The 19,087-nt window shown below is 48.4% G+C and overlaps 1 protein-coding gene across 1 annotated transcript in view; it reads right to left on the minus strand.

Moving 5' to 3' along the window:
- Positions 1–2,476: 2,476 nt before the first annotated feature.
- Positions 2,477–19,087, minus strand: part of LOC140206246 (protein numb homolog) — an 86,558-nt gene continuing 69,947 nt past the window's right edge. The window contains exons 6-7 of the mRNA XM_072274565.1: positions 17,171–17,338; positions 2,477–11,310 (exon numbers count right to left, since the gene is read on the minus strand). Of these exons, the coding sequence (XP_072130666.1) occupies positions 10,604–11,310; positions 17,171–17,338 (875 nt within the window). The 3' untranslated portion in view covers positions 2,477–10,603. The remainder of the gene's footprint in view (positions 11,311–17,170; positions 17,339–19,087) is intronic.

Below are 19,087 nucleotides of genomic sequence, written 5' to 3' on the forward strand. Positions count from 1 at the left end.
GCCCTTTGTCCTCCTCTGCTGAACTCTGAATTTCTCCCAGTCCTCAGGTGAGCCACTTTCTCTGGCTAATTTGTATGCTGCTTCTTTGGAATTGATACTATCCCTAATTTCTCTTGTCAGCCACGGGTGCACTACCTTCCTTGATTTATTCTTTTGCCAAACTGGGATGAACATTTGTTGCAGTTCATCCATGCAACCTTTAAATGCTTGCAATTGCATATCCACCGTCAATCCTTTAAGTGTCATTTGCCAGTCTATCTTAGCTAATTCACATCTCATACCTTCAAAGTTACCCCTCTTTAAGTTCAGAACCTTTGTTTCTGAATTAACTATGTCACTCTCCATCTTAATGAATTCCACCATATTATGGTCACTCTTACCCAAGGGGCCTCTCATGACAAGATTGCTAATTAACCCTTCCTCATTGCTCAAAACCCAGTCCAGAATAGCCTGCTCTCTAGTTGGTTCCTCGAGATGTTGGTTCAAAAAACCATCCCGCATACATTCCAAGAAATCCTCTTCCTCAGCACCTTTACCAATTTGGTTCACCCAATCTACATGTAGATTGAAGTCACCCATTATAACTGCTGTTCCTTTATTGCACACATTTCTAATTTCCTGTTTAATACCATCTCCGACCTCACTACTACTGTTAGGTGGCCTGTACACAACTTCCACCAGCGTCTTCTGCCCCTTAGTGTTACGCAGCTCTACCCATATCGATTCCACATCTTCCCGGCTTATGTCCTTCCTTTCTATTGCGTTAATCTCTTCTTTAACCAGCAACGCCACCCCACCTCCCCTTCCTTCATGTCTATCCCTCCTGAATATTGAATATCCCTGAACGTTGAGCTCCCATCCTTGGTCACCCTGGAGCCATGTCTCTGTGATCCCAACTATATCATAATCATTAATAACAATCTGCACTTTCAATTCATCCACCTTATTACGAATGCTCCTTGCATTGACACACAAAGCCTTCAGGCACTCTTTTACAACTCTCTTAGTCCTTTTACAATTATGCTGAAAAGTGGCCCTTTTTAATGCTTGCCCTGGATTTGTCGGCCTGCCACTTTTACTTTTCTCCATAGTACTTTTTGTTTCTACCCTCACTTTACACCCCTCTGTCTCTCTGCACTGGTTCCCATCCCCCTGTAGTGAACTAACCTCCTCACGCCTAGCCTCTTTAATTTGATTCCCACCCCCCAACCTTTCTAGTTTAAAGTCACCTCAGTAGCCCCCGCTAATCTCCCTGCCAGGATATTGGTCCCCCTAGGATTCAAGTGCAACCCGTCCTTTTTGTACAGGTCACGCCTGCGCCAAAAGAGGTCCCAATGATCCAAAAACTTGAATCCCTGCCCCCTGCTCCAATCCCTGCAATGGTAGGGCATTGAAGAATGCAGTAGAACAGAGGGATCTAGGAATAATGGTGCATAGTTCCCTGAAGGTGGAATCTCATGTGGATAGGGTGGTGAAGAAAGCTTTTGTATGTTGGCCTTTATAAATCAGAGCATTGAGTATAGGAGTTAGGATGTAATGTTGAAATTGTACAAGGCATTGGTGAGGCCAAATTTGGAGTATTGTGTACAGCTTTGGTCACCAAATTATAGGAAAGATCTCAACAAAATTGAGAGAGTACAGAGAAGATTTACTAGAATGTTGCCTGGGTTTCATCACCTAATGTTACAGAGAAAGTTTGAACAAGTTGGGTCTTTATTCTTTGGAGCGTAGAAGGTTGAGGTGGGACTTGATAGAGGTATTTAAAATTATGAGGGGGATAGATAGAGTTGATGTGGATAGGCTTTTTCCATTGAGAGTGGGGGAGATTCAAACAAGAGGACATGAGTTGAGAGTTAGGGGGCAAAAGTTTAGGTGTAACATGAGGGGGAACTTTACTCCGAGTGGTAGCTGTGTGGAACGAGCTTCCAACAGAAGTGGTTGAGGTAGGTTCGATGTCATTTAAAGTTAAATTGGATAGATATATGGACAGGAAAGGAATGGAGGGTTATGGGCTGAGTGCAGGTCGGTGGGACTAGGTGAGAGTAAGAGTTCGGCACAGACTAGAAGGGCCGAGATGGCCTGTTTCCATGCTGTAATTGTTATATGGTTACAGAAACCTCATCTGAGAGTGTGAAAGCAGAAGTGGTGGATGGGAGTTAAATTTCAGCATTTAAGAGCTGGATACATGAATGGGAGAGATGGGGAGGGCTATGGACCTGGTGCAAGTCGATGGGAGCAGGCAGATACAAAATTCAGTATAGGCCAAAGGGCCTGTTTCTCACAGTAGTGCGCTATGATTCTATAACTAGTGCACGGGTGAGTGGTAGAATCGAGATTGAGGGAAAAGAAAGCAGTTAAAGGTAAGTGTGTAGAAATGAGGACTCGATAGTTGATGTGGTATCAATTCCATGCCGTATCTCTCTCTCTCTGATTCCAGGGTGCAAGAGCTAACGATGAAGCCAGCACAGACACAGAGTTAGTGTTGTATGGTAAATCAGTTTATTGGAACATATCCACAGGTTAAACACAAAGCCCGGTACAGATGCCCATAATATGACATGGGCCATGTCCACCACTGAAGATTAACAGCAAATGGATTTGCAGGCCCTTAAATACAGTACTTGGTCATTTTTAACAAAAAAAAAGTATGGTCAAGTAAAGCTAATACTAAGAGGTTAAAGGATTTTAAATATCTTCATGAATTCACCGATAGTACATTTTGAAAAATTGTCTGGCGATACTCTTGGCTTAGTCGTGTTTTAGTTCTAGTAAGTCTTCCCAATCGAAGTGGTGTGGCATTTGACAGTGAGAGGGCTCGGTGAGCAATCATTCTCTCTCTCTCTCGATGGTGAGTGAGAGTTTGGTGCTGATTCTCAAGTCAGGGAACTTGAAATAAAGACGAGGCTTCAGACTGTGACTGTAACATCAAAACAGCGACTGTTTGCCCCTCCTCTCGCTGTGGAAGGAGTGACATCCGTCCCTCCCTTCTCAGTGAGAGAGGGAGCCTGAGGAAGGCCGGAATGAACAGTTAGCTTCTGATGGACTGTAGACCATCGTCTCTCTTTGGGGCTTTGCTGTTGCTTGCATAGGCACATGGATGATAGAAAAAGGGACACTGTGTGGGAGGGAAGGGTCAGGTTGACCTTAGAGCAGATTAAAGGTTGACACAACATCAACGGCAGAAAGCCTTGTACTGTTGCACATTCCAGTGTGTGGGTGAGTGAATATATCTTGTGGGGTGGGGGCAATTAGTAGCTGAATGTGATTGCTCTGAGAGTGGGCATGGACTTGATGGGATGAATGGAAAGGAATGTGAATTTGGGGAATGGGGGAGTGAAAATTCATCCCCTCTCCACCCACAGTCCTGTAACAACTCTGAGGGACATCTCCAGCACTCTGCAGTGCACAGCAACGGCACAGAGGACTGCAAATTTCCAAATGTCAATTACCTAGGAGGTTGTAGGGCGGAAGGGGCATTGGGGAGGGCGCAGAATAAAGTGCCTGACGAGTCCCAGGGCCACGGACTGTGAGTGCGACTGGGTGGGAGGGTGAAACAGGCTTGTTTCGCCTGGGGTTGGAGGTCTGCCGAACACTGCGGGCAAGGTGCGTCGATGCTGGAACGTGCGGTGACACTTCTGGGCTGCCCCCGGCCCAGCTTTGGCTGTTGATGCAAATGAAGCCTTTCACTGTAGGGTTTGATGTACAAGTGCTGAGTAAATGTGAATCTGAATGAGAGTTGTGCTGTGAATGAGGGAGAAGACGGATTGCAGCCACATACCCATCTGCATATTGAATGTATTTTCTGCGTCCATCATTTGAGTGGAGAACTCTATTTGGAGTTTTATTCCTGCATGGTACCAGAGAGGCTGCAGTGTGAGGGGGTGGGCGGAGATGTGGACAAAGCTGCCTTCCAACTGGAACCAGACAGGATTTGGATCTGCAAGGATGGAGAGGTTTTTATTTAATTGCGGAGATTCCACAGGGCCATTGGAAGTTGTTGCAGATCAACTTGCCATTATGGGTGGGACTGCAACTAGAGACCATGGGTTCAGGGGGAAAGGTTAAAGAGCAGCAGGAGGGGAAACTTCTTCACTCAGAGGGCGTTGACAGAATGGAATGAGCTGCCAGCACAAGTAGCGAATGCGAGCTCGATTTCAACATTTAAGCAAAGTTTGAATAGGTACATGGATGATAGGGGTGTGGAGGGGTATGGTCCCGGTGCAAGTTACTGGGAGTAGACCACTTAAATGGTTTTGGCATGGATTAGATGGGCTGAAGGCCTATTTCTGTGCTGTACTTTTCTATGACTCTATTAACTCAATGAGAAACAGCCCAGCCCAGGGACACTGACACAAATGCCACCCAATTGCTCGGAGAAGGACAGGAGACAAGTCAAAATAAGGTAAATGATTTGGGGATGGAGCGAGGAGTTTTGGTCCCACCATCCTGTCTGTAAGAGGGTGAAGCATTGGCAGGCAGACACGATGGGTGATTGGTCCCGGCCCTAATTGTAAACCCTGGTAGTGTATAGAGGTCAGAGCATTTCTTGGCGAACCAGACAATTTCCCAAAAGATGAGACTATCTTCAAAGATTGAACTTCTGCCATGAACTCACCTCCTGGTTCTGATGATGATTGCTATTACTTCGAGCTTAATAAACAATAACTATTTCAAATATATATTAATACATATAAAATAAGAATTTGGCATTAATTTAAAACCCCACAATGCAATATTTCCCCATGCATGGAAATGTAACACAGGTGGGTGTGAGATCCTGGCTTACCAAATGCTCCCTTATCTCCGCCAGGTAATATTAAGACATAAGGCATGGGAAACCGGGGTATCCCTTGAATGGACCTCTAGAGAATCCTCTCCTCTGGACGGACTCTCAACGCCGCCAATGGCCGGAATCGAACTAGGAATAGTTTTGTGTTTTTTTTTGAAAACAGGGTGGTGCCACATTGAACTGGCCTCCTCTGTTCTCTTTCCTCCGCCGCCACCTCCCCCCCAACATACATGTCCACTTCTCCAGGGCTGGAATATCGCATGGCAGATGGGTTCTGCGCTTCCACGTCAGTCCCACGGGTAAGATGCTCCCCACGCTGCGCCTGGTATGCCCTGTCCTGCTGTGTCCCACTTCGCCAGTGGGAACTACGCGTTCTGCCAGGACAGGAGTAACGCCACCCCTCACAGCACTGAGGACGGATCAGGGCACTTCCTAGATGGGTCAGCGCTACCTAGGCGGGATGGGAGGGAGGTTCTGGCTCACATTGTCCCTCCCGGTGCTGAGGGCGGACGGTCACGGTTGATTGGGAGGGTAGCGAGGGACATGGTTGGCCGGAAGGGCGGCGGGGGGGGGTGGGGGGAGGGGTGGTAGGATGATACAGAAGGACAAAACAGCTGTGCAGAACATCCATGCGAGAGGCAGCACTTTGTGAACTGCCTGCTGATGGGGACACAGAGGGCAGAGGGAAAAGCCCCCCGAGGCTAAGACAGAATGGCAGACTCAACAGGCTGAGAGGCCTAACTCTGCTCCTGTACCTTAATGGCCTTTCTCTGGGCAGATCACCTGGCCACCCCTAGGTAACCTGCATCTCAACCTCTGGAATCCTCTACCCAGCGCTTGAACTTTTACAACCCTCTCCCCCTCAGTCCAGCTGCCCCCACCCTCTGTGCCAAACCCTGGAACAATGCAGGCCGCTGGCTGCCTTCACTTTAGAACTACACCCAGATGCCACCTTTCAGTGGCTGATCCTGTGTGACTTTAGTAAAGGTAGGTCTTTAAAAAAAAAAATTAATTTAAAGCAATATATTACTTGTACTTTAAAAAAAACAGTAATATGGATTTATAAACTATAAGTGGTTATAATTATTTAAGAAGTTTGTGTGGCATCAGCAACAGGTAGGGGGCGCTATCAGGGGAGGTATGAAATTATTGGAAGCAGCCAGAGTTCTACTAGAGCTTGGTTATGAAGTGAAGGTGCATTGAATTAGTCTGGGTTGGAAATGTGTCTCTACCAATGGAAGTTTAAGACGCTCCTTCCCTCTGCTAGCCTGCAGGTCACCCTGGGCAAGGTGCAACACCTGCTTAGCCGCCCGATCGTGAAGCCATGGAAGCAGGTGGCGGATGGTCGTATGAGCAGCTGGTGCACATCACAAGTCCTGGTTATGCGACCACTGACGCCAGGCAGACAATCTCTGGAGAGTATTGATAATGGCTGGGGTCATCCGTCTTGTAAGGACACTGCCCAGAAGAAGGCAATAGGAAACAGTCGTGAAGAGATTGAATGAGGCTGGGCTCGTCTTTCCCAGAGCCCAGGAAGCTGAGGGGTGATCTGACACAAGATGTCAGGCAGTGTAGTGGTTAGCAGAACACTTTACAGTGCCAGCCTCCCGAGTTCAATTCCTGCCACTACCTCAAAGGAGCCCCCATGACTGTGTAGGTTTCCTCCGGGTGCTCTGGTTTCCTCCCACGTTTGCCCAGGTTGGGATAAGTTATGGGCATACTATGTTAGAAGCATGGCCACATGTGGGCCATCTCCTAGCACATTCTTGGACTGTGTTGGCTGTTGATGGAAACGGTGCACTTCACTGTACCAAATACAGCTAATCTTAATCTTTAGATTAGATGGATAGTCAGAGATGTTTCCCTATGCTAGGGGTACAGAAATAAAAGGATTTAGATTTCAGGTGAGATGAAGGAACTCTGAAGGGGATTTGAGGGGTAAATTTTTCTTTGTCCCAGAGAGTGACTGCTATCTGGAACTGACAGCCAGGCCAATGGACATTCCTTCCACAGACGCTGCTCGACCGGCTGATTCCTTCCAGCCGATTGGTGTGTGCTGTTCTAGGAGTAGGGGAGGCCACTTGGCCCTTCTGGCCTTTCAGGGTACGTGTGACAGATCTGCCCCAGGCCTCCTCGAAATCCACATCCCTTAATCCCCACCCACTGATCTTTCAAATTCTTATCTGCCTCCTCCTCATTTTCTCCCAGTCTGCTCATAAAGGCAGTGTATTGGGAGCAGGCATCAAGGCCGGTTAGCAGGGGCTGGGAAATGAACCAGGAGCAACTGACCGGCTGCCACAAACATTAACAGGCAAACTTCCACTGAACAAAAGCCAACGAGCTGCCCCTGTAAACATTACAGCAAGGAATTGGCCTACGCAGACAGTAGACTGTAACCATGGCAACCGGTCTTATTAACTTCCTCATCAATATTCATCAGGCAAAAGAAATTGCTTCTAATAGAGGGCTTGTAAATTATTAAACGGAAGGAAAGTGCAAATGTTCAATTGTGCAATATAATCAGGAAGGAGGAAGTGTCATGGGAAGGGGAGAATGTCCCAAGGCTTTGCTCCTGCCTGGGCCTTCACAACATCACCTACAGCCTGGACACCAAACCTCAGCTTAAAATGAACCCAGACTGAACTCCGAGAAGCAGAGCTGCCCGTTGATTTTCCTAAACTGGGGAGTGGGACTGAGGAGGGGGGAAAGAAAAGGATCAGCCATGATTAAATGGTGGAACAGACGTGATGGGCCAAATTGCCTAACTCTACTCCTATGTCTTATGGTCTAAACCATTTAAAATTCTCATTCTTGCTTTTAAATTCTTCTACCTCTTGTTCTCATCATCCCCAGTCGTCTGAAATCTGTTCACCTCCGATGACTTGACAGAGGAAGAAATCAAGTGGACAGACAGAGACTCCCCCAGTTGAAATGGCTAATATGAGTGGGAAAAATTTCAATGTGATTGGAGGAAAGTACAGTATAGGGAAATTGTTCTTTACATGGAACGCATTGCTAGGGGTGGTGATGGAGGCATTAGGGACATTTAAGAGACTCTTAGATAGGCTCGTGGGTGGTAGAAAAATGGAATGCTGTGTGGGAGGGAAGGGTGAGGCTGATCATGAGCAGGGCTGGTACAGCATTGTGGACCGAGGGGCCTGTAATGTGCAGTATTACTCCACAATTAGAGAATTCACTCTCCAAACCTCTCCTCCCATAAGATGCCCCTTAAGAATCATCTCCTTGCCCGGGCTGTTACACCATCTCAGACCACAGGGCTGCTACTCTAATGGGTGGTTAATCGGATTCACATCTGGATTTCCTTTGGGGTGAGCTGAACCCCTCTTGATGTAATGACAACAGGCATTATAATTATTCTATTCATTGCATATTGATTTATTATCTTTCTCTTTCATTTCATATTTGCACTGTTTTTGGTCTTTTGTATATTGGTTGATGTCTGACCTGTTTGGATAAGGACTTCTGTTGATTCTATTGTGTTTCTGAGTGGAGTTTGCATCACATAATTCCACATTGTTCCCTCAATTACAAGGGTCCTTGTTTTGGCAGTGTTGGAAACCACTGTTGTTTTAAAATAATACTTTTTATAAGAATTGTACTTTTTAACAAATTCGTGTATTTTTCACACTCACTGGCAGAAAACGGTATAGCAGCTAAACTAACGGTTTATCACCTTTCTCATTTTTTTTATTGGCTAAGAATTACCCACATGATGTAATTAGTCATGTAGCCTATTAACTAGTTTATTCCTATCTAAGGAATTTCCCTTATCTATTAAAGTGATGGATTTTTCAGAGGTGCCATCCTTATTCCTTTGTCTCACACCCTTTACCGTCGTTTATTGGCTCTTATTTGTATGTTTGTACTCTAAAATACACTGAAATTTTGGAATTCTGCTTATCATTCCTGACTCTCAGAGGAAGCCCAAGGATCAGAAGATAAAGAGAGATCCATCAGCAGGGAGTAACTGTGCTGGCTCGAAGGGCTGAATGGCCTACTCCTGCACCTATTGTCTATTGTCTAACTCGAAGTCTGGCCAAGTGTTCCTTATCACCCCTGGCTGGGGAATTTGATCTCGATGATTAAACTAACAGTGGATTAGGTAAGGCCATTTGCTGTCACAACACTATGGTCCATTCGGGGGTAACGAGAGACGGTGGACGAACAAGTGAACTATTTTAACTCTGTGAGGTAGAGGAAAGCCTTGATGAAGCATTGGCTGAGGAGGGAACAGCAAATGGGCACGTTCCTCAAAACTAGAGGGGAGAAAAACCACGGGCCTTCTCTCTACCATCTCAACTCAACCAACCACCCACCTTACAGTAACAACCAGGCTTCCTGTTGGCTGCTTTTGGACATCCTGAGAGCAGGAAGGATGCTAGAAGGAAGGTAGGGCCTTTCTGGTCCCTGGACTGGACTGAGGCTTTCCATGCTGGTCTCCCATGTCTAGTGTTCAGTTGCATAGCTTTTCAGAAATTGGAGAGTCCATACTTATGTTGTGGTCAAGTTTTCTCTGAGAGTCATTTTTTTTAAAAAAAAAGTCAAAAACCTTAGTAAATATATATATTTTTACCAAAATACCTTAGAATATAGAATATCTCTACACTATCTTAATTTTAAAGGAAAAGTGTCATATACTTTCCTGCCTCAGAGGTCAAAATCTGTGATCACCATAGCTACCTGCATGTTTGGACTTCAGTGGGCATCACCAGGCCGGACCAAATCAGGCTGAGATAACTTGGGCCAAATCTCAAAGATGCAAATTGAAAATCAAAAAGCAAATCTGCAGATGTTGAGATTCTGAAATAAAATGCCAGAAATACTTAGCAGATCAGGCAGCATCTGTGTAGGACAGAAGCAGAGTTTTTGGCTCAGGACAATGGTCTTTCATCTTTCCCACTGTTACCGAGCCTTTCCAGTGTTCTGTTTTCATCCCAAAGAAACAGCCACGAGGAAATTGGTTGCCCGTTTCTGTTTTGGCCCTGTCTCCTGGGAGAACTATCATGGGAGACCCCCAGCCTGCCAGCAGATAACCTTAGCTCCAAAGCCAGTGGATGTACAACCACAAGCCAACAGGCCAAAAGCCTCTACTTCCCTCCTAACTTCAACCCTTTCACACTTAGAATACACTGCAACGAAATCACCTGGCTCTGCTTAGCTCAGATCGGGCCTTTGGTAGGCAGTTAACTTGGCAGCATGTGATCTGGATTTTAAAATTCTTTGAAAGGATTAAAAGAGCCACCAGGAGGGCTTAAAGAGGAAAATAAGCTCTCTCTTTGTGCGAAATTTCAAAGCTGACAGAATTGTCTAGATTTCTGCAGTAAGGTGCAAGAATGTGGGGGCAGGGCTTGGAGGGAAGGAAAGACTTAGGCTTCTGTCTAAGTGCATGAATCCCAGCCCACCGGTTCCCAGAATGGCGGAGCTAATGGGGGTGGGCGTGGAGAAGCGGGAAGCTGCAGTTGCTGCTGCCAAGCCGGGGTCAAGCTTCCCACGCAGATTCCAAGGGTGTGCCCAACATTCTCACTACAGTGAGGCCACTATTTAGAAGGGATACTTGAGGGTGGGAGGAGGGATGGGGGGGAGGAGGGAGAGGAGAAGCAGAGGGAGGGGTGGGTGGGGTGGGTCTCCTCCCACAGCTCAAGGTTTGTACTGGACCTTCCACAGAGGGGGTGGGGGCGCAGACAGTGGGGCTGGCCTTCTCTCGATGGGCGCCTGGCGCAGAGAGGTGGGAGGAAATTCCAAGTGTTCCTTCTCAGTGGTTCTGCAGTTCGGACGGCAGGGCCGGGGCCTCTCTCAGAGCTGGATCTCGAAGGTCTTCTGCAGGTCGGCGGTGAAGGGGTTGGTGGGCAGGGCGGTGGCCCGCGGCTGGCTCTTGGACTCCAGGGCGGCCCACTGGGCTTCAAAGCGGTCGGCCTCCTGGGCCGGGTTCTCGGGCAGCCAGGGTCCCTGGCCTAGCGAAGCAGCAGTGGCTGGCTGGCAGGAGATGGCAGCCCCCGTGCCGTTGGGTTGCCGGGCGGCAGTGGGTTGGAGGATGGCAGTAGGAGTGGAGGAGGAGGAGGTGAGCCCGAAGGCCGGCGGGAAGGAGGGGACCTTGACGCTGGAAGCCTGCGAGCCGTGCGAAACCTGAGCGCTGCCAAAAGCATTGGCCACCATTTGCGAGGGGGTGATGCCCACCACGGGCACGCTAGCGGAGGGGAACGCCAGGCCATTGGCCAGCCCCCCAACTGGTGGCGGGAAGGTTGCCATGGGCACAAAGGCCGGCTGCAGGGGCGGTGGACCGAAGAGGCCGGTGGGCGCGTCCAGGGCCACAGGCACGACAGGAGGCCCCACTGGCACAGAAACCGGCTGCTGCTGGGCCCGGGCTGCCTTTGCCACCTCTTGCAGCCATCGCTCGGCCTCAGAGGGCGTCCGACGGTGGCTTGGCTGGAAGGAGGAGCAGCCCAGCACAGTGGGCCCGCCCACGTTGGTGGCAGCAGCAACATCCACCCATCCTCCGGCCCCTGCAAGACAAAAGGAAGAGGGTCAGAGGAGTGGGGGTACGATTCCTTGTCCCACCCACCCATACACACAGTACAGAGAGGATCCCCCTCCCCGTTCCCCTTGCAACTGGCCTTTCATCAGACCGGTTCATTGTTCGACGTGATCAAATCCCTCGCTCACTTGAGCACTCAGTCGTCTTGTACCCAGACACAGTGAAAAGCTTGTCCTGCATACGGTTTATGTCAATCAAATCATCATTAGATTAAGGGAAACCAGTAGCATCATTATCTCATGTTCTCATTACTTATTTCTATTTGCATCTGCATAGTTTGTTGTCTTCTGCACTCTGGTTGATCTTTCATTGATCATGTTAGAGTTAATATTCTATAGATTTGTTGAGTAAGCCCACAGGAAAATGAATCTCAGGGCCGAATATGGTGACATATACAGGCGTTCGTCTAGTGATCTGAAGGTCGCTAGTTCGAGCCTTGGCTGAGGAAGCGTGTTGTGTCCTTGAGTAAGGCACTTAACCACACATTGCTCTGCGACGACACTGGTGCCAAGCTGTATGGGTCCTAGTGCCCTTCCCTTGGACAATATCGGTGGCGTGGAGAGGGGAGACTTGCAGCATGGGCAACTGCTGGTCTTCCATACAACCTTGCCCAGGCCTGCACCCTGGAAACTTTCCAAGGCACAAATCCATGGTCTCATGAGATTAACGGATGCCTATATGGTGACATATATGTATTTGGATAATGAAACTTACTTTGAAATGCACTTCAAAATAATCCTGCAGCCAAAGTTGCCTGTTAAACTTTGACCTCTAGCCCTGTACTCGCTGGAATTTCGAAGAATGAGAAGGGAATCTCACTGAAACCTGTCGAATATTGAAGGGCCCAAATACACTGGATGTGGAGAGGATGTTTCTTTCGGTGGGGGAGTCTAGGACCAGAGGGCACAGCTTCAAAACAGAGGGATGTCCCTTTAGAACGGAGGTGAGGAGTTTCTTTAGCCAGAGGGTGGTGAATGTGTGGAATTCGTTGCCACAGGCAGCTGTGGAGGCTGAGTCATTGGGTATATTTAAGTCAGAGGTTGATAGATTCCTGATTAGTCAGGGCATGAAGTGATCTGGAGAGAAGGCAGGAGATTGGGGCTGAGAGGGAAGTGATGAGGAAATGGTGGAGCAGACTCGATGGGGCAAATTCTGCTCCTATATCTTATGGTTTTATAAAGTGTAAAAGCTACCGAGGTGCAGGTAAACGATAAATGCAAGATAATAATGAGGTAGATTGTGAGTCAAGATCCATCTTCTTGTACTAGAGGTCCGTTGAAGAGTGGGAGAGAAGCAGTCCGTGAGCCTGCTGGCACGTGCTTTTGTATCTTCTGTCCGAGGGAAGAAGAGAGAATGCCCGGGAGTCTTTGTTGCTGCGTGCCTGACTGAGGCAGTTAGGAGTCCGTCACTGTCCTGCAGGATAGATACCGTTGTCAAGCCTGGTGGGATTCTGTACTTTCTGTCCGAGGGGAGAGGGGGAAGAGAGAATGTCCGGGGTGGGTGGGGGTCTTTAATAATGCTGGCAGCAAGAAGTGTAGACCGAATCCGCGGAGGGGAGGCTGGCTCAACTATAGATGCACCAAAAAAAAATAGAATGGCGCAAGTCTGAAACAGTGCAAAAATAAATAAATTCTCAATGTTTAAATTCTTTTCCTGACTCATCCTAAAACTCTCCCCACCATCAACGTAGAACTGGTCTATAGTTAATGGATTCTCTTGGCCTCACAATCGAACTCATCGTGACCTCGCACCTTATTGTCTGCACCCTCGCTGTTACACTTTATTCTGCATGCTAGGGGGGCAATTTGTTTTTTTTTGGTATGGGAGGGGAAGGGGGTTTGATGTTGATTCTTTGAATGGGTTCCTTGGTGTTTTGTGACTGTCTGTGAGAAGATGAGTCTCAGGGTTGTGTAGTGGATACATACTTTGATAATAAATGCACTTTGGATCATTTCACCTGGTTCTCCCCCAGTGCACGGATGTGGTTAAATGATCTGTATGGAGGGTTTCAAACACAAGTTTCTCGATATGTGTGACAACAATAAGCCAATTTACCAAACGGGTTCATTTCTTTGTTATAAATCAAGGTGATCATGTTTGCAATTTTATTCGGGTTCAATGCCGCTCTCTGGTGCTGGCTGTGTGGAGGTCCCACCTTCTCCCCGTGACCACGTGGGTGCCCCAGAGTCCTCCTCGTTCCCCAAAAATGACATGCAGCTTGGCAGTTTTAAACAAAAAGTCTGTCTGCCTGGCTAATCTGTCTATCTGGCTATCTAGATAACGTATCGAGATACAACACAGAATAGGCCTGACGAAGGGTCCCGGCCCGAAACGTCGACACTGCCTGGCCTGCTGCGTTCACCAGCATTTTGTGTGTGTTGACAGAACAGGCCTTTCTGGCTCTTCAAATCGCTTCCCCAGCAGTCCGCCGATTTAAACCCAGCCTAATCACACGGGACAATTTACAATGACCAATTAACCTACCAACTGGTACATCTTTGGACCGTGGGAGGAAACCAGAGCACCCGGAGTAAACCCACACAGTCACAGGGAGAACGTACAAACTTCTTACAGGCAGCACTGGGAATTGAACCCAGGACGCTGGTACTGTAAAGCATTTCCACTACGCCACTGTGCCTCTGTAAAAGTGAGCGTTAAAATCTGGAACGAATGTGGGGAGAGTAAACTGGATGCTGAAGGGTCAGAATGGAGTCTATGGGCCGAAGGGCCTCTTTCAGAGCTGCAGCTTTTCCCATTCAACTCTGTCATCAGACACAGAGACAAGCTCGACTGTCAGAATCCAGGGAGAGGGTGAGCACACTTGGGTTGTCTTCTCTGGGGTGCTGGAGGCCGTGGGAAGTCCTGATAGGAGTTAGTAAGATTATGAAAGTCGTAGATAGGGTCGGTAGTTAAAATCTTTATCGCAGGGTAGAAATGTTAAATACTAGAGGACACACTGTACTGTGCAAAAGTCTTAGGTGTTGTGTGTATGTATCAGGAGGGGTGCAGGGACGCCGGGGTGAGGGGACGGGTGGTGAGGGTGCAAACACACCCAGCCCTGAGACACCAGGCAAGGTCATTTGATTCCACATAATTGGTTTATTGATCATTACAGAATGTCTCTCTGGTGCTTCCTGCTCCCTCCCCTCTCTCTTCCCCTTTTCCCAACCATGATTCCCCTCTCCTTGTCCCCCTTCCCACTCTCAGTCCACAATAGAGACCCAGATCAGAATCAGGTTTATCATCACTCACATACAACATGAAAATTGTACTTTTAGTGGCAGCAGTACAGTGCAGTACATAAAATTACTATAGTTTCTATGCAAAAGTCTCAGGCTCCTGAGCTTATATATCTGTGCCCAAGACTTCTGTACAGCACAGTACTGTATGTAATAAGTAGAGCAAAAGAGAGCAACAAAAGAAAGAGAAAACAGAAGTATTGAGGTAGTGTTCATGGGTTCAATGTCCACTCAGAAATCAGATGGCAGAGGGGAAGAAGCTGTTCCTAAAATGTTGAGTGTGTGTGTTGAGGCTCCTGTACCTCCTCCCTGATGGTAGCAATGCTTAAGACAAGACTTCACAACCTTTTTGATGCCAGGGACCAATACTATTAAGCCAGGGGTCTGTGGAGCCCGGGTTGGGAACCCCTGTCTTATAAGAGTGTCACAGTAGAACAGTGGTTAGTGTAATGCTTTACAGCAGGACAAACTGGCTTCAATTCCCACCGCTGTACAGAAGGAGCTCATGCTTTGTCCCCATGATCACGTGGCCTTCCTCCCACATTCCAAAGGCGCTCGGGTTAGGGTTAGGGAGTCATGAGCTTGCGATGTGGGTGTCTGAAGCATAGCAATACTAGCAGGCTGCCCCCAGCACCATCTCCGACCATGTTGTTTGTTGACGCAAGATGACACATTTCACTGTATGCCTTCGATGTACGTGTGACAAACGCAATAATATTCATCTTTGAAATGTGTGGCATAAGCTTTAGAATCAGAATCGGGCATTTGAAATAAATTTCAAAGTGTTGATCCAGGACCTCCTCTTGTGCCAAGAAGAGGCCAGCCTCAGGATGGAGCAGCAAACACCTTGTATTCCATCTGAGTAACTCCAACCCGATAGCATACATATCGATTTCTCCTTCCGGTAAACAAACTTCCACCCCACAGCCTTTCCTTTATTTGCACTGACCTTCCACTTCTTCTCACCTGCCTATCACCTCCCCCTGGGTCCACTTCACCTGTCACCTCCCAGCCTGAAAAGTCAACTATCGATTCATTTCGATAGATGCCACCTGACCTTCTGAGTAGATGTTTTGGGCCGAGACCCTTCATCAGGACTGGAAAGGAAGGGGAAGACACCAGAATAAAAAGAAAGGGGGAGGGGAAGGAGGCTAGCTGGAAGGTGATAGGTGAAGCCAGGTGGTGGGAAAGGTAAAGGGCTGGAGAGGAAGGAATGTGATAGGAGAGGAGAGTGGACCAGAGGAGAAAGGGAAGGAGGGTGGACCCAGGGGGAGGTGATAGGCAGGAGAGAAGAGGTAAGAGGCCAGAGTGGGGAATAGAAGTAGCGAGGAGGGGGAGGGAAATTTTCTTTACCAGAAGAAGAAATCGATATTCATGCCATCAGGTTGAGGCTGCCCAGACGGAAAATAAGGTATTGCTCTTGTATTGTAAATAGTGAGGTAGTGTTTTTACACAGAGAGCAGTGGATGCTCAGAACTGGTTGCCAGGGATTGTGGTAGAAGCAGTTACAATAATGGCAGTTATATACAGGTGAATATGTAGCGAATGGGGGGATATGCAGGCAGAAACTATTTGGCATGGACACTGTGGGCTATCTACAAGCTCGATACCTGGAGGGCGTGGAGCACTACTGTCAGCAGAATCTCAGATGGTGACGAGAGGGCACACAGGAGCGAGACAGATCAGCTGGTTGCAACAACAACCCTGCACTCAGTGTCAGTAAGACCAAGGAACTGATTGTAAACTTCAGGAAGGGGAAGTGGAGGGAGCACACATCAGTCCTCATCGAGGGATCAGTAGTGGAAAGGGTGAGCAGGGTGTCAACATCTCTGAAGATCTATCCTCGGCCCAACAGCAGCATGCCAGCGGCTACATTTCATTAGGAGTTTGAGGGCATTTGGTTTGTCACTGAAGACACTTGCAAATTCCTTTCGATCAAGGGTTCCCTACCCAGGGTCTATGGACCCCTCGGTTAATGGCATAGATAAGGATGGGAATCCCTGCTCTACCTACTGGGGAGAGCATTCTGACTGGCTGGTTGCCATCTGGTAAGAGGCGGGGGCAGTCATTGCACAGGATCAGAAAAGCCTGCAGTGTCATCTTCACTAGCTTCCCCACCACCAAGAACATCTTCAAAAGGTGATGCCTGATAAAATCCATCATTAAGGACCCCCACGACCCAGAACATGCCCTCTTCTTGTTACTCCCATCAGGAAGGAGGTACAAGAACCTGAAGACACACACTCAATGTTTCAGGAACAGCCTCTTCCCCTCTGCCATCAGATTGCTGAAAGGTTCACGAAACCGTGAGCACTACTTCACTGTTTTTGCTTTCTTCTTGCACTACTAATTTCATTTTTTAATATAATATTGCAACTTATAGTATATTTTATGTATTATGTTGTACAGCTGGCATGAAACAACGAATTTAACGACATCTGTCAGTGGTAATAAACCAACCCTGTTTCCATCACTTCTGCAAGAAGTTCCACGAAGACGCAGCACACCGTACAGAAACGGGCCCAGGTACGCTCCAGGAGTGCTCCCGGCTCCACCCCTGCCTCCCCTCAACCCCCACCAGGCACTTACCCTGCGGTGCGTGTGGGGGTGGCGTGGCAACACCCGTAGTGACCAGGCCGCTGGCCGGCGTGCTGGAGAACGGATCGGCCAGGGGCTTGTGGATGGCTGCGTTACCCTGGAGGCAGAGGGGCTCCACGTTGCCCACTTCGTTGCTGGGGGACGAGTCAAACTCCGGCACTGGGGTGAGAGGGCAAACCAGAAACGGTCAAAGGTCGCACACCCCAATCCAGTCCCACCGGAATCGTCCTCAGCATCACCTGCCCTAAACTCCTCTCCTACTCGGACAGAGCAGATAACTTCCCATCGGCGCTGGACGACCGTCACCGATTCTTACAGAACACACCAGCCATCCTGCCGGGGAGGACCACACCTTGGTACAGCAACTACTCTGCTCAGGAGAAGAAATCGTAGAGCTGCAGGCACAGCCCCATCCGTCATGTAAACTTAGCCTGCTGTCCCCACTTACTGTGTCTACTCTTTAATCCAATAATTTCAAAGTTCAAAGAATGTTTATTATCAAACTATGTATGCAATATACAACCCTGAGATTCGTCTCCCCATAGACAGCCACCATGATGGAACCAAGCCGTTCAATGAGAAAGATCAAAGATCAACCTCCCCTCCTCTAGGTGAAAAAAACCACACAAACAACAACAGAAAATAACCGAGCAAAAACACAGAGTATGAAACTCAAAAGGCATGTTTCTGTAAAGTACCCACTGCCTTAGGAGAGCAGTCAACGTAATCAGCGCCACCCTGTTACACCTGGGGCTGATGGGGTTCTCAGTTCAATTCAGTCGCCCTCTGTGAGGAGTCTGTACGTCCTCCCTGGGGAACGCGCAGGTTTCCCCGGGGTGCACGGGTTTCCCCGGGGTGTGCGGGTTTCCCCGGAGTGCGCGGGTTTCCCCGGAGCGCGCGGGTTTCCCCGGGGCGCGCGGATTTCCCTGGGGCGCGTGGGTTTCCCCGGGGCGCGCGGGTTTCCCCGGGGTGCTCTGGCTTCCTCCCACAGTCCAAAGATGTACTGGATAGGTTAATTGGTCATTTTTAAATGATTAGCCAGGGTTAAATTAGGGTTATTTATTTATTGTGATACAATGCAGAACAGGCCCTTCCAGTCCTTTGCGTCGCCCCGCCCAGCAATCCCCCGATTTAACCCAAGCCCAGTCACGGGACAACTTACATTGACCAATTAACCCACCAACCGGTACATCTTTCAACTGTGGGAGGAAACCGGAGCACCCGCAGGAAACCCACACGGTCACGGGGAGAAACGTACGAACTCCTTACAGGCAGCAGCGGGACTGAACCCGGATCACTGGTACTACAGAGTGTTGTGCTAACCAATACACCACTGTGCTGTAATAGAGTCACAGAAAAGTACAGGACAGAAACAGGCCCTTCGGCCCATTGCCCAACCATTTAAGCTGCCTACTCCCATCGACCTGCACCAGGATCATGGCCCTCCATGCCCTAACATCCATGTACCCATCCAAACTTCTCCTAAACGTTGACATCGAGCTCGCACGCACCACTTGTGCAGGCAGCTCATTCCACAACCTGAGTGAAGTTTCCTCAAACACGAGGAGATCTGCAGATGCTGGAAATTCAAGCAACACACGTCAAAGTTGCTGGTGAACGCAGCAGGCCAGGCAGCACCTCTAGGAAGAATTCCTCACGGTATTGTTGGGGTTTGCGGGACAGTGTGAATCGAATGGCCAGAAGAGGCTACTCAGGGTTGTATCTCTAAATAGAATAAAAATAATCAGTGTATTTTACACAGAGAGTGGTGGGTGCATGGAAAGCCCTTCCAGTGGTGGTGATGGAGGCAGATACATCAGGGGTGTTTAACAGACTCTCAGATGGGCACATGAATGATAGGAAAATGGAGGGCTTTGTAGGAGGGAAGGGCTCCTATCTTGGAATAGA

The sequence above is a fragment of the Mobula birostris genome, chromosome 12, assembly GCF_030028105.1.
Source record: "Mobula birostris isolate sMobBir1 chromosome 12, sMobBir1.hap1, whole genome shotgun sequence".
Lineage (NCBI taxonomy): Eukaryota > Metazoa > Chordata > Chondrichthyes > Myliobatiformes > Myliobatidae > Mobula > Mobula birostris.